General features: G+C 48.1%; 1 protein-coding gene and 1 long non-coding RNA gene across 2 annotated transcripts in view; one reads left to right on the forward strand and one right to left on the reverse strand.

Moving 5' to 3' along the window:
* Positions 1–5,658: 5,658 nt before the first annotated feature.
* On the reverse strand, positions 5,659–11,779 carry LOC112953050. Its single transcript, XR_003250508.1, has 3 exons — positions 11,665–11,779; positions 9,984–10,138; positions 5,659–7,670 (listed from the first exon to the last, which is right to left on the reverse strand). It is a non-coding gene; the product is annotated as an uncharacterized LOC112953050 (long non-coding RNA).
* A 525-nt stretch (positions 11,780–12,304) lies between these two features.
* Positions 12,305–24,913, forward strand: part of PDLIM4 (PDZ and LIM domain 4) — a 41,414-nt gene continuing 28,805 nt past the window's right edge. Inside the window, exons 1-2 of the mRNA XM_026045322.1 lie at positions 12,305–12,397; positions 24,444–24,595. Of these exons, the coding sequence (XP_025901107.1) occupies positions 12,305–12,397; positions 24,444–24,595 (245 nt within the window). The remainder of the gene's footprint in view (positions 12,398–24,443; positions 24,596–24,913) is intronic.

The raw sequence follows: 24,913 nt of genomic DNA on the forward strand, positions 1-24,913 counted from the left end.
GATTCCAGCAGCTTGATATTCTGCATCATCGAGCACTGTGACAAATAAGAGCCGCTGAGCACAAGTGGAAGAGCCATTCACATCACTGAAAGGTTTGTTTGAATTAATTGGAAACCCAGCTTCTGTAGAGCAGTACCCCGGCGTGCACTATTGCCCTGCATTTATTTACAGTGCGGTATTAGGGTCCCATTCAAATTAACTGACCAGCTGAGTTCAGCTAAAAAYACCCCACTATTTTTAGGCAAAAAGCGTAAAAGCCAAGGAAGTTCCTTATATTTCTCCTCAGCAGTCACAGCAGGGGCAATATGTGCTTTCTTCCACGCTCAGGAAACAACAGGGTTCTGAAAAATGGGTTTCCTCTGGGTTATCCCCAAGTGAACTCAATTTAGGGCCCCAATCCAGCGCAGCAAGGTAGGAGACATTTTTCCACTGACTTTGCTGGGAACCAAAGCTCTGAACACTGGCAAATTTTTAGCACCACAGGAACTGCATATAGAATCTGTTGGGCAGCACTTGCTTCATTAGGTGCAAAGGAAAGCCAGAACTGTTAATGTTATGCATGTAATTCCTTATAATCCCCCAGAACTCATCCGTACCTGTGTATTGGTGCATCCGAAGTCTCCGCTTGCTTTCAGGGGATGCTGCRGCAGCAGGAGCAGCAGACCCTGGACAAGTTATACAAGGCACCATGAAAATGCTCACAATGGGGCAAAGAACTCATTTTATTCAAATCCATGCAAACTCACACCACGGCAGGAATTGGCCCTATTCTTTTTCTACAGGTCCATAGGAAGGGTTTTTAAAGAGTGTTTTGCATCTCCAACTAGGACCTGTGAACTTTCCTGTGCTGGAAGGATTTAGGAACCATAGGTTGAGGATTCAGGCCACACAGATTCACACTTTTGTTCTCCCAAGACTACATAGGACAGAAACACAAGGGTGAATCACCTGCTGTTTCCCACCGCCAAATGGATTCGGGAATTTGGAGGAAGTGCATGGGAAGGGCGATGGAGCAGAACCAGATCTCTTTATAAACTAACAAGCTTACAAATGAGTGTTCAAAGGAAATGGCTTTAGTTTCTGACATGGAAAGCTCTAGATGAACATGGCTTAACTGCATAGGAGAGGAAAAAACAGATTAGAGGAAAAAAAMCACCCTCTCTGAAGCTCTTTGTAGCAGAATGATGCAGCCCTCAAGGTGCCTCTGCRCAGAGGCAGAGCCACAAAGCCTGGCTCAAGCTCCAGTCTGTGCCTTGCCCTTCATGGGGACAGAGACACAGMGGGCCCAGGTCCAGCCCTGTAAAACTCAGGCCTCCTTGACCTCTCACACCCGAAGTCCCAGCTTTGCAAAGCCCTCTTCTTGCAAACATCAGCGGTGAAACAAAAGATATGAGTTTTCTCAGTATAAAGACATGAAAATATACGAGGCGAGTTGTTAGCTGGCAWCAAGCAGCTGAGATTAACAGAGCTGGACACAGCCAAGGCGACTTGCACCAGCCGCAGATCCAGGCCTGCTTGTTGGCTTCCCACTAGCAGGATTACATTAAAAAAAGGCCTTTAAGAAAGCAAACAAYCAACGTGCCACCTGGGTGCAATTTGTGGGTTCACCGTTTGTTTAGGTCATCGCATATTTGGTGTCAAATGAAGCAGCCGTGAAAGCGGCGTTAGATTTCATGCAGCATGAAATAGCTCCATAAAAGGAGCTGCATCCGCGGGAGCTCCGAGGCTGGGGCCGGGGGTTCCCACGGGCTCTGCCTGCTCCAGCGCGTGGCCGGGACGCGATGGGACAGGGACGTGTCCCCTGCGCCGCGGCCACGCACGGCCCTCGTCGCCCTCCTACCCGTGCGAAGAGCTGAGAGGAACCCGACACCGCTGCACAGGAGCGAGCTCTGTCGGGCTGAAAATAACGGGTTTGACTGCCCAAAATAGTATGCTCTCCTAAGCACGCCGCAAAGACTCGGCTGGACACTGCCTGGACCGGCCTCTTGCTCACGGATTCTGTCTTCATAGTCACAGAAATAGAGAAGAGACCTCATAATAGTAATAAGAATAMACTACCTCACTCGTTCAGTGAGGAATATTTTCCTGACAGTCCAATCCAGGGTCCTGTGCCAAGTCCAGCTAAGRGGATGCACATTTCCTCGGAAAAATCCCTTCCAGCAGCAGACGTAGGGAGGTTTTTCCTGGGATCTGCTCTTGCAGGACAGATTTCATCCCTGCCTATGGCAGARTATGGCACAGAGAACAATGAGCCCTCGTTAAAAATCCTTCCCTAATGATGCCTTCTAGCTTGGCTTCCRTAGGAGCCACCCCTCGTGGTCCCAAGTGCCCTTCCTTGGGGCCTGGCATTCCCCGCTTCACTGTTCTCCACTTTTAGTCCACAAAGCACTGGAAGCATCTCAAGGCAATCTCCAAAACCATCGCCAAACCCAAAATAAAAGCCAGGCCCAACATCCTATACACACAACTCTGCATAAAACTGAGTGAAATGGAGGGGAAAAAGARAAAAAGCCCTCTAAAATAGCCTCTTAGGCTGTAAAATAAAACTATTGCACCAACACTGTACAAGAAACACAATAAACTTGGCTCTCCCTGGAGGTTAGATTGTCCTGCGCTCAACAGCTCGTAAGAAATATTGCCTCCCACAACCCTTGTCTGAAAGGCACCAAGAGCTGTGATGTTTTCCAGGAGATTCCCCTCCCGGAGCGGGATGCAGCACCCTGTGCCTGGCTGCATCTCCCTGCAGGAGCCGCGGGAACATCTCGGGATGCGGGAACATCTCAGAACGGGCGGCCGAGCAGCAAGCCCTGCACGACCCAAAGAGCCTCATTTTCCTGGCAAAGCTCTGCCTAGATTGCTCTAGTTCTGTCACCAATCACTTTTTCAGTCTCTTTTGAAGTAACAATAGTGCATTTATTTAAGAAATTCTACAAAAGCACAACTTGGGAAAATACCTGGGGATCCATAAACTAAAAAACTTCCCCRAACATATGTTTAAACTATTCTGTTTTCTCCCGAGACATCCTGAACAGGCACCGTGGACTGGAGTCCATGAAAACAAAAAAGTAAATAACAACCCGTGCCAAATATTTGTGCGCTCCTTCGCTCCGCAGCTCCACGGATTGCTTTAAAACCGCCTGAAAATTTGGGTTTTGGAGGCAGCAATGGGAGCGTCTTGGGGTRAACTCAGGAAATTTGGGGTTTGAAGGCAGCAATGGGAGCRTCTTGGGGTGAACTCGAGGAAACAGCTGCAGTTTGGGGTTGGCAGCAGCGGGAAAGGTCCGAAAATCCAACACTGTGGCCACCAGGCAGGTGTGGCCACCACTGTGGCGACCAGCCTGGAGGACAGTCTGGAAGAGCAAAAACACACGGAGATCGGAGCTGCTGGGGGGCAGAACAGGCCTAGGGCACCCCCGGGGCTTAAAACCAACCAAAAAACTTACTAAAGCCTTCAAAGAGCCACAGAGGAACCGAAAAGCTTGAACAATTCCTTCTCCCTTTACATTTTATGAGACCCCAAACTGCCAGTATTTGTTTGATCTTGTAACACCTTACTTTGCATTCCTAAACTTCCATAAAAACACCATATTCTTTGGCAGCCGAGTRTTATTTTGTATGTTATTTTTGAAAGGCGAAACGGTTTCATTTGGATGCAATACCCTTGGTTTCTCCTGCTGACTACTCTTTTATCTGAATAGATCTTCAGGCAAATGAGGCAAAACAGCTCCTCCTGCTCCAGACACATCTTTGCCCAAGTCATGGGACTGTAAATTAGAAGATCATATATAATTTCTAGCACAAGTTGCCCGTTCACCTTGGAGCAGAACAGTTAACCATTTGATGCTATAGTCTTACCCATTTGTTAAAGTCATTATTATAACACATGAAAGGAGAAGTCCGAAGTCATGTTTGCAAGAGTTCCTTAAATGCCTCGGTCAGACAAGGCGACAGGGGTTATTCTCCTAGTAATAAATTAAAGATCAGATTAATGACCACAAGGTAATACTGTGCTTGAAGCAAATATTTGAAGTATGTTCATAACATTTGCTCCCTGTGCTCCTTAAATTTTAKTTCTTCAGAGTACAACACATCTATACTTCATAGTTCATATCCTCTCAAGYAAGCCAGRGGAAGGCTGAGAAACAAAAGGAGCWGCATGTGTTAAGAATAGCATGTTTTGACTCTTTTATTAGGCAGAATATCTGATTATACTAATTCCCACTTAGCACTCAAAATAAATACTCACTAAGCTGCTCATTAAAATGACATTCCCACCATCTTCTCTGGGAGTTTTTCTATTGCTCTCACCAAATACTGGATCAAAGTTTGCCATGTTGTTAGGTCACATTGCACAAAAACATGTCCAACAGCCTCACAGATTTTTAAATATGTTTTATTTCAGTTGAACTCTGCACGCAAATTCTGCTTATCCTGCACAGCTCAAATGAGTTACCCAGACACAACCGAAGGCAGAGTTTCAGCCTGTTAAATACAGTTTCTGAGTACCAATTTTCTTCCTTTTCACTTCCTCCTCTTTTCACTCCAATAAACATCAGACCTATTTCTCTGAGTAATGGCAATTCCTTCAATGTATTTTAAGAGCTTGTTTCAAGCTAAGCTTTTCCAAGTCTTCATAACCGCATGACTGGAATGAGGGGGAAAAGGAAATTAAATTATCATTTGTGCAGATGTGCTCCAGAAGGTACCCTAATCCAATGGTCTAAGGAGATGAGAGGAGCTGGAGAAGCTGGTAGGTTACCTGCTATAYAGTTGTGCAACAAGAGCTTAATGATACCGCAGGAGGGGGATGAGCACACTGGATGTCACAGACCTTCTCCTCCAACTGAAGCCATCGTGTTCTGTCTCAGCCTTCTTACCCATCTTACCTGTAATTTCAGTCACAGTAAGAATGACCTACAGATCCTGCTAAAACTAACGTGTTTTATTTTGATTGTAACCCAATTCAGCTAACCAGGTGAGCAGGGAAGAGCACTGAGGAACTGCAGGCAGCAACTTCTTGGCCCACAGAGAAGAGGGATGAGCACCTACAGCCTGGTAGGATGGGCACCTGCACCCTGGTGCTTTATAGCACACAGTAAATCACCAGCTGAGCCCCAGCAGGGCCAGGTGCCAACSTGCCAGTGGCTGCAGGGACTGACACGGGAAGGGGGCAGTGATGGATCCATCACCTCGTAGCCACAGGCACTGCAAACGCAGACAGGGAAACAAAAGAAAAGAGCATACGTCTAAGGAGGCTGAGGGGTTATGTTCCAGGGGGCATTTATGAAACCCTGCTTATGTGCTAAAATACCAGCAATTACTCTTGGGTTTTACCCATTCAGTAAAGTTACTGCTTGTATTTGGGGTTCTGACTTGCACTGCTGCTTTGAGAACGTTGCATTAATGCTGCAAGCACTTAGCAAGTCTGCATGCACAAACACAACGCCTGAAGGGCTTTGCACTAAGACCCATCTAAGATATCAAGGGGAATTAGAGCTGAAGAACGCTAGACTTTTCCTTTGTTGCATTCAATAACAAATAATGTAAATAATTTTAGACAATCTCACAAATTTAAGGATGCCTTTTTCCTGATAACATAGGATGTCCCAGTTTGCCTACTAGCTTATGAACAATTCTCATCCTGCAAGTGTTGGTCACAGTGTCACCTCCATTCCTTTCCAGTTGAAAACTGGATCAGGGAATATTAACAGAGAATTAAGCTAGAAACATACTCATTCAAAGTAGCCATAAGGATTAGATTATCTTGAAAACTTGCATGCATTTTCATTGCTTTAGGTCTGACATGATGCCCAGGGGATTCACTCCCAGAACTGGTAGGATTTGGACACCACAGATTCTTAATTCCTGCAGGCTCTGAGAGGGAGGGGACGCCTCAGACCACCTTTCTCTTTAAAATAACAAAAAAGTCTGGCATAAACTAAAGTCCATTGAATTAATTAGGAATTTTCCAGGTAGAATTGGAAGTTTTAAGCATGCTTTTCATACCCATAAGCAATGTCAAATACACACTGCATTTTGTATCTACTTCTAGGGCATATTTTAGTTCACACAAGGGAAAAATAAGTGCTCATTTTTTTTTCTCTATATTAGAGGTTTTCACCTGTGTTCTGAAGACATATGTACCTCTGTAGGCAGCTTCTATGGGGTCTGCGAAAAGTGAGGAGAACAAGCCAATGCTACTCAGAATCTCCTCTGGAAAACCTGTAGGAATATATTAATAAAGGCTAAAATCACTGATCTGTTCAGCATAAGAACAGTGACTATAAAGAACATAAATATTTATAAAAGATAATGAATAGCCTAAGGGTAGAGGGAGGAGGATCTATGATAAGAACTACATTGTATATCTTATGTCCCATTCTTCCACCCCAAACAATTTTATCCGGCTGGGTTTGTCCTTGCCCTGGGTGCAGTTTACAATTTGCAGACAACATTTTGCAGAGCACAGCGTCTCTGCAGAGCACTGCTGGCACCAGACCTGCTCCATGGCAGGCACCCTACATGCAGAGGAGATGGTCTTTGCATGGTGCAAGGCTGATGAGCTGGGCAAACGAGCTCTGCACAGCATGGATAAGGCAGTGCACTTATCCCTCCTGCTTCAGGACACCTTTTGTGTCTCTGCTCCCATCAGCTTAAGGCTGTGCAATAGTCTGAAATGAATTGGAAAGATTCTGGGAATCCACCTACGTAAACRTCCGTGATGGCATCCGTGGAACTCAGCCTTTCAGAAAGAGCGAGTTTGCTGTCCTTATCTCCGAAAGATAAAAGGCAAACTTTCCTTGACCTGCATAAATTAGGAACATTCAGCCTAAGCCTCTCCAGTTGTCTGCGTGCTGTAGCTGTGCAACACCCAAAAAAGGAAAAATTGCTTTGATGGAGTCGATAATTCGGATGATAAACACCAAAACCCCAAGRAGAGGCTAGAAACGTGTCCTGCTGAATGGGTACAGTAGCTGGTTTTCCACTGTATGAAGTAATAATAAGAAGAATGCATCAAATTTGTTTGCAGACTACCCTAACAGCAGACATCTGTCATGATTCACAAGAAAATAACCTAAAAAAAAGCTCAGTGTTCAGCTGCTCGGCTCACTGACTCATTATGCCAGAGGTTTTCACTTTGTTCTTTCAGGCTCTGCTTCTGACAGGAAATCTATCAGTTTAATCCTATAATGAGAACAATYAGCCTCACAGGAAAAGCAGATTTCTGCTGCAAGCTCATCTTCTGTTTACGATATTATGCCAATATCTCTCACTATTCTCTCAACTGCTGCTCATCAGCCACGTGCAAGGCCACGGGCTGCAGAAAACGAGCACCCGTTTCCACTCTTGCTCCAGCATGGGAGAGTTAAATTCATTTTTCAGCAAAAGAGATAGAAGCAGCGACGTTTTAGTATTAAAGGRTTGTAATTAGCAATTTAGTATTAAAGGACTGGGTTGAATAGTGCAATAGGTCTTTCGGCAGAGTACTTGAGTGCTGCCTCGTCCTTGTCCTCCAGAGCCACCGCGGAGGCCGCCCTTGGTGGGTCCAGGCTGCTGTTGTGCTCCGGCAGCGACGCTCCGGCGGCGCTTCCCCGTCGGAAAATCCCGCTCGTGGCTCTTATCTCGTGTTTAGTCTGCAGAGGTTGCGCCTTATCCCGCTGTCCAGGGACCTGCGGAACCAAGCACAGCAAGTTGGGTGAGCGCCTCGCAGCCTCCTGCACACGGAGCAGGATAACGCACACGGAGCAGGATAACACACCAATATTCCCCCTTTTCCACTTTTTCAGAGCCCAGGAGCACATCTYGCCAGCCCTATCGCTTTTTTCAGGCAGCCCTCACAGCCCAAAGGTGACTGCAAAGCAAGAAATTCAGCTGGAGCAACTACATTTCTTCCATTAGCCTAACGGTTTACATCACAGCTTGGTTTCTTTGTGGGAAGCTTGGATGYCCCACATAAATTCCTTATAAAGGATTTAGACGGATGAATTAAGCAGAATTCAGAATGACAGCTTCYGACTCTTGGGGACATTCCAAAGAACTTCCAAAGCCAAAATAATAACCCAGGGCTGAGAGAGTCTGCAGAGCCCGTAAATTAAACAATCTTTTTCATACCTCCTGCTAAATCTGCCACAGGCTTCAGATTTACCTGGACTTGATCCAAATGACATTTTTCAAAATTAAATGTTTTTTAAAAAGTACTAGTAAGTAAAGAAATAAGCTGAAACCATTAGGAACCTGTTGAATATGGAAGAGGTCTCAGCAGGGTGAAAAAGGCACCGGAATGCGATCGTCTCRGCCATGGAGATGGGAAAGAGGATGGAGCTGTCAGGGATTCCTGATGAATGTAGGGAAGGAAAAGAGGCTACGCTCCGAGAAATGCTGACTAGGAGAGGGATGAACTGAACGAAACCGCAGCTGCACAAATTCCAGGAGCCTTCGCTCCCGCGAGAACTCGGGATTCGTTTTAKCAGCATCATTTTCAGCATCATTTTCTCAAATGCAGGTGGTATGCGGAGCAACCAGTGCTAGAAGCTATAGCTGAGCAGCAATAAGATGAATCTCAAGCACAAAGCTTGAGCCAATGAGTCTGAAACCTGTTTTTAATAAGGGTGCAATTATTAGGAAAGCTAACCCACGAGTTAATATCTAGTTTAATTTTTAAAACTACTTTTAAATGTCAATTCTCCAAATTAAACTCGCTCACAGATGGCTTAAATGGAATTTACTGATGGTTTCACTCTACAATGAACGACTTTGTATCCACATCTTCATTAAAAAATAAAAAATACTTGTGCTTCATTTAAAATATTTCCAATAGCAATTTAGTGAAAAAGAAAGCTTCATCCCTAGGCTAACCACCATGAGAGGGGACTAAAAAATATTTCCCTTACGTTAATGATACAAGTATTTTATTTCTCAGGTGGTAAAATTGATCGGGGTTTGGGATTTTACATTTGCTGCAGTAGATGCAAGTGCAGTTAAAGCTCTTTTAGAGATGTCATCCATCTGAAACCTCCAGCTAAACAAATGGCAAGAAATATTTCTAAATTTGATGAATGTCACTTTCAAGTGAACTTCGAGAGGAATTTGCTTCTTAAAGAAGAATGAGGGGAGCTGCACGTTCCAGCCTACGAGGGAAGAATGTCCTGGCATTTATTAGGCACCTATGGAGAGATGCTGCTATGTTTAACCTACAGACACTGCACCTTGACCTATTGTTTAGCTACATATATAGGCAGTCATATGGCCACAGATTAAGCTCTGCCACTAAAATAAATTTGTCTGACAAATGCAATTTATTAAACATACCACATTTACTGTCTTTCTACTTTCATTTTATATTTTCCCATAATATGAAAATAGAATCTTTTACAAGGGGCCTGGGGGCAACGCAAAAAGGAGAGCAATTATGACCAATTTACAGTCAAATTCTCTCTCAAGCACCTGACATGTGATAGGTAAGGAAAACACCAGGGAACATGCTCATAGCAGCTCAGAGTAGATAGAGCAGTCATTTCTACACCCATACATTAACTCATCACCTTTAAATTATTGCATTAAAAAGATCTGTAATCCTACAGCTCGTAGACCCAGCCTCCTGCTACAGGGGACCCACACCAACGTGGACCTCCTGTCAGCCCTAGGGATGCTCAGCCCAGGAGGGTGTCTGCAGCGCAAGAAAGGTGGAGTCTTCTGGAGGTCTTCCCAACCCACCTGGGATGCCACCCTGGCTCTGGGTGTCCCTGATGGAGCAGGAAGGTTGGACTGGGTGATCTCTAGAGGTCCCCTCCAACCTCAACCGTTCTGTGATGCTGTGAAAGCGTCCCGGCCTCGAGCGGAGCCACCAAATCCTGGAAGTCACTCCCACATGGGCAGATGCTCCAAGCCACGACAGGAGAGTCATCGCTCCAGATCAGGGCACCGAGCAAAGCTAAGCTTTGGGAGAGGGCCCATGGAAAACGCGAGTGCGGAGCGGAACGCACCGTGGATATCCGCCCTTCGGCCCGTCCGTGCCGGGATAACAAAGGAAGGAAGYGGAGGCTTCATCGGGGCACCCGAGCACCACGACGAGACGCTCAAAACCGGCGGCTAGTGCATGATAAGGCTTCCGAGTGGAAAATTACTGGAAACAAACACCCTGCAAAACACAGAGCGGGGAATAAAAACAGCATGGAGAGAATGGAATGATAAGATTGAATTCACAGACATGGTTGACCTTTCTTTCAAATAATGCAGGTTCTTTGTTAGAGCTCACTATACAGCTTCAGTCACGACACCCAGCAGAACAAACACGCCTGGGACGCTCTGTCACTAACTTAATATTAAGGCTCGCTCCCACAGCAAGATTTCCATCTTCTGTTGATTTCTCAAAGCAAGATAGGTGAAAAATCATGAGAGCAACCAAAAGAATGGGACACCTGTGAAATGCAGGGCTCTTTAGCTAGCATTTTCCTTACCCAAATGCCTGAAAAAACACCCATCAATGACAGGAGTGCCAAATGAAGCCTCTGACACCCAAGGGCTGCTCTACATACAGGGGCTTTTCAGGAGGACCGCTCTGCAGATAACTTAGCTCACAGTTGATCTGACTCTGCTTCAGCTCAGTTTAATGTATTTTGGAAGAGAACTTACTATGGAATAAGCACACCCACAAGTTTAAAGTTAGCTATATTTTACTTGGGTTAACTTTTTGGCAAGCCTAAAGTTACACAAGGCATAAACCAAGCTCAGCATTTAAAAGGCCTTGAATAGAAAGACTCCAAGCCTGCAGCTTACTCGTCAGATTTTGCCTTTTCTTGGCTTCTATTGTTGCTGCTTCCCAGCAAACCTAGTTTCTTTTGCAGAAAAAGATTTTTCTTTTTCCTCCCCAGAGAAAGGCCATCACAGCACTGATGACACACTGTGTTTTTAACACGCATTTCTAACTGAGCCCTTTGGGGCGGCATTGCCAGGCTCCGCACAGCAGGAAAGGTAGGAAGCAGATCCTTCCTGGGACAGCGGTGCCCAGCTGGGACTCACTCCCAGCGGCGAGGAAGCGCGGAGCCAGCCGAAACCCGYGGCGAGCGGGTGATATCATGCAGGAATGAGGCATGATTCCTGTGCTACGCACACAACGCCGAGCATCGGGGCTTGTGCAGAGCCTGACGACTCTGCAAGGGGCAATTGCAAGAGGCAATTGGGGTAAAAGCATCACAGTAAAAAAAAAAAAAAAAAAAAAAAAAAGTGCTTTTACCCCAATTGCAAGAGGCTAAACCCACACGCAAGAGCCTGTTTATCCACAGCAACATCCGGCCAGTCCCTGTACAAGAACAGAGGTGCCCAGGGGACTCAAACACAGCAGCACAACAGGCAGGTTCATCCACCCCAAAAGCCAAGGGTGGCAAATGCTGCAGGGGCTGTGATGAAGGGGGATATCACAGCCCTTCCCTGCAGGCCAGTAAGATTCCCCCAGCCTAGACGCTTTGAGAGGCTCTTTTTCATTTCGCTTTCCRAGGGAGACACTCAGGTCCCTAGCAGGACCATTTACATCTGCTGCAGGAGAATATTGATATGGTCGCAGCTACACAGCAGCCCCAGAGCTGGAGCCACACAAAAGCCACCAGTGACACCCAGCACCCCCGTGTGGCCTCACCTTGCTCCGGGACACAGACACCAGGCACTTACACTGCTTTAAACCTTACTCCATTATAGCAAATGCTGCTGCTCTTCCACCAAATACTCTCCCAGAGGGCAAACAGCAACAATCCAGTGATCACAGCGAGCAGAGAGAAAAAATGCTACAAGCACAGGCTGCCATCCCCAAAATGGGGGCTTTCCTCTAAGAACCAGCCCCAGCTGTGCCCACCTCCGTATTTATACCCACCCGCAGCTGAAGCCAGGCTCAAATACCCGCCAACACAGCTGGGAACCCTCTAGAGATCCCCGTGGACAGGCTGTTTGGAGGGGGAGTTTCACAGAGCTGGGCCCCTTCCTTAGTTTCTTCCCTGCTCGGGGGAGCAGCCTCTGCGTGGGGGACGTTTCCCTGCAGGGACCCCGCTTGGACGGGGGGTCTTTGGGGAGAAGGGACAAGTTTTCCCCTCAGAGCGGGGGGCCGCGGAGGGAGGCGGGGGTCGCGGGCGGCCTCCCCGACGAGGCCCCGCGGGAGGCTGCGCGGGGCGGCCCCTCGCGCGTTCCCGCCTCCCGCGCCGCGGGGGGGCCGCTCACGTCAGGCCGGGCCGGGCACGAGGCGCCGCTTTAAGTGGATGCGGCGGCGCGGCCGCGGAGCGAGACGCGGAGCGGAGCGCGGCCCGGGCCCGCAGCCGCCATGCCCCACACGGTGGCCCTGCGCGGCCCCTCGCCGTGGGGCTTCCGCCTCGTGGGCGGCAAGGACTTCAGCACGCCGCTCACCATCTCCAGGGTGAGCGGGGGGTACCGGCTGCGGGGCGCCGGTACCGGCTGCGGGGCGCGGGGCTCGACGGCGGASGGCTCGGCGCCGGGGAGCGGCGTTGCCGTGGGGCGGGACCGCACTGCAGCGCTTTTCCACACGCATATATACTTATATGCCTATTTTCCACTCGCATATGTATTTCTCTACATATTTATTGGTGGTTATGATACATATGGATGGGTGGTTGCGGTTCYGTAGGTGCGCACACGCGGGGGGCGCGCGCGGCGTCGCGGCCCCGCGCGGGCGCGGCTGGACGGGGCCCGCCGGCCTCGGCGCCGTGCTTAATCGGGCTCCGCTTTGCAGCGCGCTCGCTGCTCTCCCGGCTCTAGGAGCTTGGCCGCGGGCCCTGGAGCGAGTTCACAGGTTGCCGGGGCTCCGTTTGTTTGTGTTTCCTGCGTTCCGGAGGGCGGCGCGGGGCCGCTGCCGCCCCGGCTCCGCGTTGGCCCCCGGTCGTCGCGGCCCGGCCGCCTTCGTGCTTGTGTGGAACCTCGCGAGGGGAGTTCTGGAAAGTTCCCCGAAACGGCGGCCTGTGTGCGAGGAGGAGCTGGTCMCAGGGCCATGCCCGGGTGGGGTGGGAGACCCTCCGTGCATCCCAGTCCTCCCGGCTGAGCCTGCTGCCTCAGGGGATAGCTCTGGAAAGAGTGTGTTTTTAAAAGGCTTGGTTTGTGTGTTTTGCTTGTGTTTTGCACCATATCTCATCAAATACTCCAACAGCTTTTTGGGGGGGAGGGTTGGGGGGTGAGGAGAGAGCTTGCGGTGGGAAAAGATTGATAGGAAGGGAAGACTCCGTCTGAAAGACCAGGGTGCGCATTTGGGAGCAGCACCTGGAAGCCTTGGCTGTGCTCCTGTTGGGAGAATGAGTGGAATGGGACAGAAATCGGTTAAACAGGGCATGTATGTGCCAAGGAGAGGGGAGGGGCTTTCAGCCAGCAGCATATGGATCATATAGGTGGGGAAGCCCTTGGGGCGCACTCCTTGCTAGCGTGGCTGCATCACTGTGAGCAGTTGTAAAAACGCCCCTGTTGTGCGAGGGAACATCCCGACTAGAGGGAGCCTGTCTGGAGAGTGTGTGGTTTAGTGTGCAAGGTAAAATGGAGGCTCTTGCTCCTTTTTGTCACAGACAGGTGACTTGATTTGATTTCTTGATTCGATTTGTTGATTCTTCATTTGATTCAGTTTAGGAGGTGTGACTGAGGAATGCCAGCTTTGATCAGAGAGAAAGGTGACATGCAAATAGCAGTTMCGGGGTGGCATTTCATGTTGCTGAGCATGGTGCTTTTTTAAACAAGACCCGTTTTTCTGACTCTGTTCTCAGTAGAAGCACTCGGGGCAGCACTTTGAAGAGCCGTTCTCTAAAAGCTGCTTCCTGGGAGGTGGAAACAACTTGCTAGGGAAGCTGATGTGATTGYAGACTCTTTACCACTTGTGTGCTTGGGCTGTAGAGGAGCAAAAGCCGAGATTTACCAGCTCTGGAACAATACCTGAAAGGGGTAAAGCTGGAGGAGTGTTCGAGTCAGCACGTGAATTCCTAAATTGCATTCCCAGCATGAGTGGGGAGGTGTCGGGGGAGCCAGGATGAGGTGCTRCCCGCGGGGCTGGTCCAGGCTCCTGCCTGCCCATTCCCGCAGCAGGAGGTGCAGGACAGTGCTCGGATCTGACTTCCTGGGCATGTGGATCCTCACCTGAAGGGGAGCCTTACTCCAAAGAATTGAATGTGGCTTGTGACCCTTTAAAGGGTGGCTAGAAGCAGGTGTGRTGAAGCATCCACTTGTCACCATCTAGACAATTAAATAGTAAGAGGTCCTAGAGCAGTTCTGTTCCTTCCAGCCTGAGGGACTTCAAGCCCTTATCTTCTATCTCCTGCCTGGCACCTGCGTGCTAAGGGAAGGGTGGCAGGAGTCCCTCCAGACTGCTTTYGAAGCCGGCTGCAGTAAAGAGGGCAGGACAGCAGAGACGGACCCAAAGCGTGGGAGGCAGCCTGTTGCTRTAGCCTAATTGTTAGGACTTTTGGCTGACTTCTGCTTCCTTTAAAGCGCTTTTTAAAAATTTATTTTGTATTAAAATGCCATTAAGTTACAGATATAAAAAGCAGAGATCTGAGGGGGAGGAGATGCTGCTTTTCCAGCTGTGCATCTTAACTGCTGATGTTGCTGGACTGCTTGAGGGGCCCGGGTTTGCTGCACCCGTTTGCTGTGCCTTGGTTGGGTTGAGATGTGCCACAAGGTGTTTGGGCTCTACAGCCGCGGATCAAGCTGAGCGACTTCTCATGAGCTTTGTGTCTTACTTGGGAATTTGTAGGCTGCGGTTCTGCACTTGGGTGTCTAAAAGCCACCCCCGGTCGAATGCAGATGCCAGAGACCGTCTGTCTACCCTTTGTTTTTAATCCTGCTCCTAGGCATTTGTGAAACATAGATGCATTTGTGGAGGGGCTGGAAAAGGCTTCAGTCATCAAGCAGCTGGTTTTCCCTGCCTCTTATGAGACTACTACAGGAAGCAATAATTTCTCCCCAGACYAGACAGCTGAAACAGAGTGTGAAGATGTCACTGCCCCGAGACCCTGCAACAAGCAGTGCTTAGCTGTCGTCTCGGGGAGCCCATAAAGGCTGCACTTTCTTCTCCAAAGCCCGTCTGTTTCAGAGTTGTCCTCCAGTTTAAATGAAGACCAAGTCCTCTAGTGCTTGGGTAGCAGTAAACCTTTAGATTTGGGTTCTAAGAGGGGAATACTGAAATGACCAGTACAAAAGGAAACTGCAAGGTACAACTTTGCAAAGCGGGGCTTTAGCTGAGACATTGCTGATGTAAGATACATTTGCAAACCTCAAGCAAGAAGAGGCAGCTGGAGAGGAACAAAAAGGAAAGYGAAATACAGTCCTCAAAATAAACTTGTGGGAGTTTATTCAGAAGACATGGTTGACCTAACAGGGATTTGGCAGTAGGGCAACGAGTCGCCAGACCAGAGCCCTGCTGTGGAAGGGGACGTAGGGGCTTGCTGGGCTTGCTCTGCCCTCGGTGCCGTGCTTGCTCGCTGCAGTGCAGGGCTCGCCACTTGCAGCAATTTCAGATGTGCTCCAGAAGTCACATAATCTACTTTTCTTGCAAGTCGATCTCTTCCTCTGTGGTTTGATAAATCTTCAGCTGACAGGTCTTAAAGATCTGATCCCTGGAGTTGCTGAGAACACCAGCTGGTGCAGAGCTCTGCTTTAGGGAGGCTGCTGCTTGAGCTCGAATAACGAGCTCTTAAAGATAAGAGAAATACAAATCCAGAAGAATGCTTGGAGCATCTTTTTCACTTACCAAGCTAGACCACATCCAGTGCTGTTTTTCTGTCTGTGTTTTTCAGGGGGCTGAAAGGAGCAGGGCTGATGTTTGCATGGCTGCTCTGAAGAGGCTGGCCGGGATCTGCTCTGAGCAAGGATGGTGCTTGTGCCTTGGCAGCACAGACATTTAGTGCAGGGCTGCCCCTCTGAGAAGGAATTCAACTTTTAGGAAAACTTGCATTAAACTGAAGCTGAACATAGTGTATCATGCAACAGCTCCTCTGTCAAGCAATATTTATTGGCTTGGGGGAATGACCAAGACCAGTACTTTAGAGCTGGCCTATTGACTTGCTAAAAAAGTGGCTTTAAGACTTAAATATCTGGTAGCTGTCAGCTGCTTTGCCCTGAYTCTTCAGTCTGAGAAGGGGATGTTGCGTATTGGATAGTTTGGGAAAGGGGTTGTGCATCAGCCTGATGTAACTAAGATATCTGCAGTGCTCCTTCCACCAGCAACCCCGTGTCGGTAACACGCAGTAACTTACTCTGCAGCCCTGTCGTGCTTGCAGCCACGTTAATAACTGCTGCGGCTGTGTGTGGGATCATGGGGATCTATTCTCTGCCTGGGATTAAGAGCTAGGTAGCCATTAGTGGAACCAGAGCATCTGAATGTGCTCAGCCCCTGGGAGTCTCGTGCCTAGCTCCCACGGTCAGCGTCTTCCACCACGTTGGGCCGGTGTTATTCCAAGCACAGGCCGCTTGTGCGGGTTGATTCCTGTGTTTAAAAAGAAAAATAATCAAAAAGCAGCTTTTTATTAATGCATTTTTTTTGTACTGCAGTCTAATGCACTGTTTTTAATGCAGTCTTTTCTTTATTAACTGGCATCCACATCAGTTTGGCTGCTGGTGTCCAGGAAGCCAGCAAAAATACTTCTTTCAGTATTGGTTTGCGGCTGTAACACAAGCAGGATGACAAGTAATTGATCTGCAGCCTGTTATCCAGAAGTTACTCATAGAGTTCAGGGTTTTTTTAATTAAGTAGTTTCAATACATTCAAGCAAGTGCTTGTTTTATTAAAAGCTCGGATACTCAGCAAGGAATCCTACTGGTAGAGGAATTCCAATAAAGGTTGTTTCGTTTAGCCCCGTAGGGTCACCAGCAGCTCCCTGCACGTGTCCTGTGATCCCAGGTGCAGAACGTGTGCACTGGGAGTAATATTTAATGGTGTGGCTGGAGAGGCTTGATGCAAACGCTCTGGGTCGTGGAGGGCAGAGGGCTGTGCAGCCCTGGGCTGCGGGATCTCTGCAGGGAAAGCGGGAACAGGAGATTCGGAGAAGGGACAAAGCTTTCCCCTCCCACTGTGCCTCTCGGCCAGGCCTTAGGATTTTACTTTGGCGCTTGTGTTTATCGCTTTATTGGAAGGAAATTGCTTTTTTTTTTTTGATTTTTATCCTCATTAGCCTTCAGGAGTGAGAAATCTGCACTGTCCCACTTATTTCTGGAATATCACGACAGAATTAGTCAGAACTAAAGAGCTCATGGAAGTGCAACAGACACGTTTGGTGCTGAGATCATTGAGGTTTTATTAAGTAATTGAAGGAGTAGGATAAATCCTTGTGTTGCTTCGTGAGACAGCGCCTGTGGAATATACTGGAATGAAAGYGTAATGGCAATTACTTTAATCAAGCACACTGGAAAACCAGGTGGAAAGAGTGATTCATGCAGCTCCTTTCATACAAGGCCTGACCTTGGTGTGAGTTGAGCAAAATAAACCAAACACACCCTTAAACACTTCAGGTCTCTGCCAGGAGGAACAAAGTAGAAAGCTCAATGTTGGTGGGGATTCAGAGCGCTTCTAAAATGTTAGCAAATTGACATAAATTCATCTGAAAGGGTGAAAAATGGCCTGTTGGAACCAGTATTCACAGTTAATTTTGGGGGGGGGGGGGAGAACCACACATAAAACATATATAAGGCTTTATCTACCTTTCGATTCTGTTTTGTCCCTGTGTCAAGTGGCTAGAGTGGCCTTTTCAATGTAGGAAGTGTACAGAGGAAATACGTGGAATATTTTTGGGTGAGCTTTTTGTTTGTGTATGGCAATGGGTGGTGATAATCCTTGTCCTGTGGCAGGTCGGTGCTTTAGTACAAATAYGTCATTGTGGACTATGTGACACTAATGGAGAATACAGCAAATACACATTTTCTCCCTAACCTAGGAATATATGTGTGTATTTGAAGCCTGCAGAATCATGTGGCAAGTCCTAAAAGGCATAAGGTCTGGAATATTTTTATTATTTTTCTGCTCTCTTAAAACATATTGACTCATGGTCTTTAGATACCAAAACACTTACTGAAAACAAATATTTTTAAAGTGAATTGATTTTGCCTGTGACCACAGGTGCTGGAGTGCGAAAGGAAACAGCAGATCTCTCRAGAGCTGGTGGCGTAGATTAAATAGCTAAACCAAACACAGTGACAGAAAATGCTGTGATTTGTTGTCAGCCCAGGGCYGCTGGACGTGTGCGGAAGGGAAACACGAGCGTATGTGGCCAGGGCTCGTTCGTGTCGTGGATTTGTGCACAGCCCTTAACACGACCCTTGAAACGAGCCTCGGAAGATAATGATGAAGAATGTTTAGTTTCAACTTAAATTTCAAACAAAACAAGGGTTCTTTTGGTTACTTGGAGCTATTGCAAAAATGTAGGGCCGCAGCGTGACATTCAAGTAGCTTTTACACCCTGCAGAGACCTGGAAAGAAGGCATTTCTCACGAAATAGGAAATATTTCTCAAAGCTGGCTGTGCAAGAGTACCTCAGCCCGTAAATTTTGCAGACATGCTGAAGATGCCTTGGAAGCCCACGCCATGCTTGCATGTCAAAGGCAGCAGGTGAAGGTTGCAAATCAATCTGATGTGCCTTAGACCTTGAGGAGTTTTACAGAGCCTTGTCTTGCAGACAGACTGCAGGCTAGTGATGGAAGACGCTTTTATAGTGCAATCTTCAGATAGCAAAATGTAGCTGATTAAAGAAGATTGTTCTTTATATGGGCAATGGAGGGCTAGAAAAGGAACTGCTGGTGTGGTTGAATYGAGGACCACAACAGGCAATGTGTAACAGGCAGAGCCGTGGGGTTTAGGTGACATGGGCTGTAGATGGGGTTGATCACAAGCCCCACAACACCTGGAGCCCCTTAGCATGTGAAAAGCTTTTGGGATAAACCCCAAGGTGGAGCATTTGGGAACAGGTTATGGGGAAGCGATGGTGCTTGGTTGGCACAAGAACAACGTCTCAGTTTACTCACCAGTTGAACTTAAACTCCTTGTATTTGAAGGATTTATTTTGTTTAAAAATACAACGGCAGCCTTGGGGGTTGAGGGAGTCGCTGTGTTGTAGAGGAGCGTCCACAGCTTGACGTCCTCCTTGGAAGGACCAAGAGATGTTCCTTGGGTGYAGATGGAGGAGAAGCCACTTGGCCCTTGCTAGTGCCCACGTTCACTGGCGCTTCCCAGGGCGGCCTTGGGGGCTGCTCCAGGTCCCGCTGCCCCGGCCTGTGGGAGCAGGAGCTTCTTGCAACGTGAGCCGGGTGTTCAAAGGGATCTGCTGGCCCCAGGACCCATTTCTGTCCTCACCAGCTCTTTAAAGTTTGTGCTTGGGGTTTCCGCTTGAYGTTCTCATGTCTTTGGTTGTTTTAAAATTGTTGCCCATTGAATTTTGTTGTTTCTCAGCCTTTTCTCTGCATAGAAATCTCAGTGTACAAATTTGATTAAGTTTTGATTCAGATCCATCAGTGGAAAATCAGTTTGGATTCAGAATCCTCATGTAACAGTCATAGTTTCATTCTTTTCCTGTTTTTTCCTCTTCAGTCTCTTTGTTTTCTTTGATAGTTGAATGTGTTGCATGAAGAGTGTTTTTTATTCAGTGATATGCAGCATCCCTTGATACAATGAACATTTTTAAGCAGATGGAGAGGGACAAGACAGTCCGTGAGGAATGCGTGCTAGGTCAGGAAATAATGCTTTAAATAGATCCCTGGAAAAGCCCTTTAAAGCATTTGTGGGTTGTTTTCAGTAGCTAGTACTTCAGCTCGCAGTTCTTCCTCTTTTAAAAGATATTGCTACCGTAAGAGCATCTGCTGCCTTGCAGCGTGCTGCCCGCTTGGGAACAAGGGGGCTTTGTTTAAAGCTGTGAATTTTGTCACATTATCTTGAGAGCCTCTCAGGGGCTTTAATCAGAGCTTTTGATGGTGCCTGCGGAAGGGAAGAGGGCTCTGACTTCCCTGTAACAAAGTGCCCTTGATGAAGGGTGCCGCGTGCTGTGGTCTRTGCGCGCTGGGATAGGAGCATGCCCTTTCATGAGCTACAGTTGTGAAGATGACTGCCTTAGGAGGAGTAAGAAAAGGAGGTTAGTGCAGCAGGGTTCATTTTTCAAGTCTTTATTGGTTCAGCTTTTGGCATTGTCCGAGCTGTAGAGACCTCGAATTCACAGGTTGTTTTGACCAAACAGGCCTTTTTCTCTCCCCTTTTCCSGCTCAGTTGTGCTCTTAGTAGGAGCAAAGCAAAACTCTGTTTCAAGTGTAAACTCCTCTTGGTGCCAACAACCTCACTAACTAAATTCCATTGCCTGACACCAGGTAGCTTAATACGACTGCTGCTTCATGTGCTTTATTGGCTTGATGCTGGATCTTGCACTCACTAAATTAACAGGGCTCCAGTGTCCACATAAGATGGTTGGTTTTGGGTTTCCCTTTTTTCCCCCAAATCCATAGCATCACAGTATCCACTCATTTGGGGGTGTTTTGTTTTATTAATACATGGGATAACGCAGGTCAGCTTGGCGATACCTCACTGGAAGTTTGAGAGCAGCCACTCCAAGCTAACCCTGGAGCTTCCCTTTGTGGGGAAAATGAATGGGAAGGACTTCAAAGATCAGCTGTGAATTGCACAGACACAGTTCCYGAATTGGTGACCCTGCAAAATGAGGTTTTTAATTGTTTGGTGCTGGTGCAGGCTTTTCTGCTTGCACATAGTCCCTTGGCCTCTTTCTCCATGGTCCTTCCAGCACTGTGGCCGTGTTTGCTCAGTGAGGAAGGCAGAGTGTGGGGAGAGGGGGTGTTTAGTGGGGTCACAAATGAGGGAAGATCGAGGGACGTTTTAAAAATGAATTAAAGAGCTTTGGCTCCCTATTGCCCCAAACGAGCCAGGCTCCGTTCAGCGCTGCCTGCCATGGGTCATCTGTTCTCCTGTGAGCTTGGAGCTCCGTGCAGCGCATGCATGTTCCCAAAGCTGCCGCGTGCCCTTCTCTTCCAAAAGTGTTAGCAAGACACATTCTTGTTGCTTTTAGTGCTTTCCGTTTATAATTTTTTACACATCTGCTTTTTTGCGAGAAACAAGCAACTGGTCGCTCTGCGGAGGGGCTCAATGCAGAGCATTGTTCTCTCCTGCCATTATTTAGTTTCGGGGAGCRCTGGGATGACACATGTTTACAGCCGAGTTCCCAGAGCAGACAGCTGTGCTGCGAGCCCGGGAAGCACACACATGGATGCTCTGTAGAGCCATAAATGAGCTGGGAAAACACATGTGCAGCGAACGCCCCGGCGCACTCGCTGGTGCTCAAGTATTTTGGGCTCTTGCAGTGCGTTCCTGCAGAGGGGCTGAGCTGAGCATGGGGTATCCAATGCAAATAGCAGTGTTGGATATGCCTGATTGTCCTGTGGAAAGTTCACCGGCACCTAAGTCCATCCCTGGAGTGTCCTGTGCAGTTTCATTGTATTTGCTGTGGGGTTGGCTCCAAGAGCCGTCTTCGTGGCAGCTTTGGATGGGAATTGAAGAATCGTCACCACCACAGTACAAATGTACTCGGGATGCTGTTTAACATTGGTATCCCGTGCTCCTTCCAAATAGGTGCATTGTAAGACAAATTATTATTGTGATTATACAAAAAATAGGTTAGTAAAAATCTGTAGGTTTTTTTTTGACTTGTGGCCATAAGAAGAAGGATTTGATTGTGGAGAACATAAGCAACCTCACTAAATTTCTTAAATTTACAAAGAGGCAAGTGAGAATTTGAGAAGGCAAGTACTGAGGGTAGGATAGGGAGCATAAAATTGCTATTGGGAGTTCGAATGGATGCGGATGAGGTGCAACAGCAGCTAGTGGTAAAGCGGGTGGAGGTGCTGTGGTTGCTTCAGCTGCCTGAGTAATTGGGCAGCTGTTTGCCCTGGCCCCAGGGTGGGAACCACCACGGGGCACCCGGTGGCCACCCTGGTTCTAGTGGGCTGTGGAGGGGCTGCTCCCATTGCTCATCCCTGCAGGATCAAGTGTGCAAACACCCAGCCCCTGGGAAGCTTCCAACTGGGACAAGCCAGGACAYGGCACAGATGGGATGCGGCATCTCTGGGGAAGGAGCCTGTTCCCTGCTTCGGGCATGGGGAACGTGGCCCGCGTGGGGCCACCCGGCCCCGGAGCCGCTCACACCAGCCCCGGGTCTCGTCTTAGTGCTCGTCCGCCCTTGGTGTCACGCAGCTCATTCCTAGCTCTGAAAGAAAACTTTTATTTAGAGAAAAAGGTTTATTACTGTTTTTCTTAAGCCCATCCCATCCTTAAATACGAATTCCTTTGAAAATGCTGCAGGCTCCATTTCAAGAGCGCAAAGCTTCCTTGACTCTGTGCAGATTTTTTGCAGTGTTTTTAAGTTAAAATATATGCAGTTGCTCTCAAACCTATGCATTCTTCCTTCACCTTGCACGTGCTCCGGTTACGGTCACAGCAGACTAGTGCTCTGAGCAGAGGCAAGAATCAGCCTCTGGGTTTGTGCCAAAACCTCTCTTCATATATTGGGCTTCAGTTTCCAGGGGTTAGCTCTTGGCTTGGGCTTCCTTGGGATTGGTGACATTGCACTACTGCGTGTTGGGACAACTGGTTGTGAAGGTTTTCGTAAGTGTTATTCTCTAACAAATATAAACTTTGGACTTGATGCGTGTTACTGATTCCAAAGGCGGCACRGCACTGTTGTTGTATCTCAAGCTCCTGACATCTTAAAGTGCAGCTTCATCCCGAGCCCTTGGTTGCTTCCATGCAGAGCATAAAATTCTGGTGGACGCTACTGCCAAAATAAGTTGAAATAAAACAGTTACTAAGAATAGGAAACAGCTAAGAGTCCCATTTAGGAATAAGTTATTCTGCAAGCCAGTAGAGATCTGGTTAAGCTCAGTGCAGGGAGAGGGCTGGATCAGAGCTCCAGGCTGCGTCGCATGGACGATGTGGATCAAGGGGCAGCAGCGCCAGGATGCCCCAAGGCTCCATCCACAGCAGAGGTTCAATGGGGACCCCAGTGCCGCCCTTGGGAACCCCCAGGGCTCTGGAGGTGCTGTGTTGTCCTGACATGAATTCATTGTGTTGTTGTGCTGTTTGAACCTCAGACGTGCTTGGTGTCACCTGTCAGCCCTGAGCTACTGGTGGTGTCAAACACCTCCCGTTTGGCACGGGGCAGGAGCAGCCCGGAGCCAGCCTGGAGGAGCGAGCGGCGCGCGCTGATGTGCCCTGACAGCGCCACAAAGGGCTTAATTCCGGCTGCCGCCTCCGCTTAGGAAGGCGCTTGGAGGCCAGTAGCTTTGCCCAAGATCCTACAAATGTGGAGGCATTTGGGGGTTGTTTTGGTGGTTTAATCAACAGTGTCGTTTTATAACAACTGGCTCACGACCTGCCAGCCAGGCCGTTTATGTAACTTCAGGCTGYGAGCGATGCCCAGCTTTAGCTATGGTAGGAAGTAAAGCTAAACCGGTGCTTTGGGCTTGGCTTGGGGCTGTGTGTCTCCGGCCCAACCATGAGAAAATGTGACTGCCAAGAGGTTTGGTGATTAAGCACAAGGTCCTGGGGAGCCTCGCGAGGCCCCGGCGCAGCTGTGTCTTGTCCTGTCCATGTGGCTGGTTAGAGAGCATTAATTGCTCTGAGCAAGGAGAAAATTCAAGGGCAAACATGGAGCTATTCAGATTTTAAGCTATTAAGGCACATTTACCTGTTCTGCTTATGTATTGCCATGTTTTGCATTATCATTGCAAGAATTAACAATGTATTTGGCCTGATGTAAATAAAAGGCTCATTTCAAAGAAACTGTTAGAGGCTGCAGGGTTGGTCTTACATCCAACCACAAGCGGTTGGACCTGTCAGTAGTTCCACAGGAAAGAAGCTACGAGTTTTATAGGACTTTGGCATTCCTACCAAAACAGTAGGAAGGAGCTGTGGAGCTGTGACAAAGAACCTGGTATTCCATGCAAAGCTGGAATGAGATGAGGAATTTGGCTGCTGGTCGGAGGATACTGGTGTGGGATGTCCCYGTTTCCTAGGCAAGGGTTGGGGCAGCTGCTGGTTTAAGTCCGGCTCTGCTCCAGACAAGTAGGGTTTCGTGTGCTCTGTGAGCTGGGTTGCAAAGCCTGTGAGTGCAAGGAATTAAAGAACAACTTCCTTAAAGGAGGGTATTTATTATTTTAAAGGAAGAGACCAAATCTGAAGAGGGCATTTGATATACAGGCTGAGATTGACAGAAATCTCTTCTAATCAAGACAGCCAGTACCTAACATTGCTGTTGAATATGGCCTTCAGAAAATGGACACTGATCCTAAGAACGCTAGCTGGGATAATGTCATCTGTATAGGCAAAATGCTTTGTTTTTTTCCATAAATAGCTATTTACTCTGCTCCTTGACCAAGAAACATCTCTTTAGCCTGCACGTTCCTTTAAATAACTCTTGTTTTTCCCTGCCTAGATTAACCCTGGCAGTAAGGCAGCCATGGCCAACCTGTGCCCAGGAGATGTTATTCTGGCCATCAATGGAGAGAGCACAGAACACATGACGCACCTGGAAGCACAGAACAAGATCAAAGCCTGCATGGACCAGCTGCTGCTCTCGGTGAACAGGTAGGTGACGTGGCTGTTGGACACTCGGTTGATTGAGGTACCATGTCTGCGTTGGCCAACTGAGGTCCCCACGAGCTCTCTGCAAGACTGTTCCTTGGTTTTCTTGGAATCTCTGTGTCAGCAAGTATCCTGGCAAGGGGAGAGGAGAAAGGAATTCCTAATGGAGCAGTTCAGGTGCCACTCCTACTATGAGCACATACATGAAGCTCAGCTTTCCTTTCCCATGGAGAGCACGCAGTGCTGCTTTGGCAATAGTGCCTGCATGTCCCTCTGTAAAGGGGAGGGAGGACGTCGCAGCGAGCCGGTATTGGAGCTTAT

This window comes from Nothoprocta perdicaria, unplaced genomic scaffold (genome assembly GCF_003342845.1).
Source record: "Nothoprocta perdicaria isolate Ctin4 unplaced genomic scaffold, notPer1 scaffold_107, whole genome shotgun sequence".
NCBI classification, from domain to species: domain Eukaryota; kingdom Metazoa; phylum Chordata; class Aves; order Tinamiformes; family Tinamidae; genus Nothoprocta; species Nothoprocta perdicaria.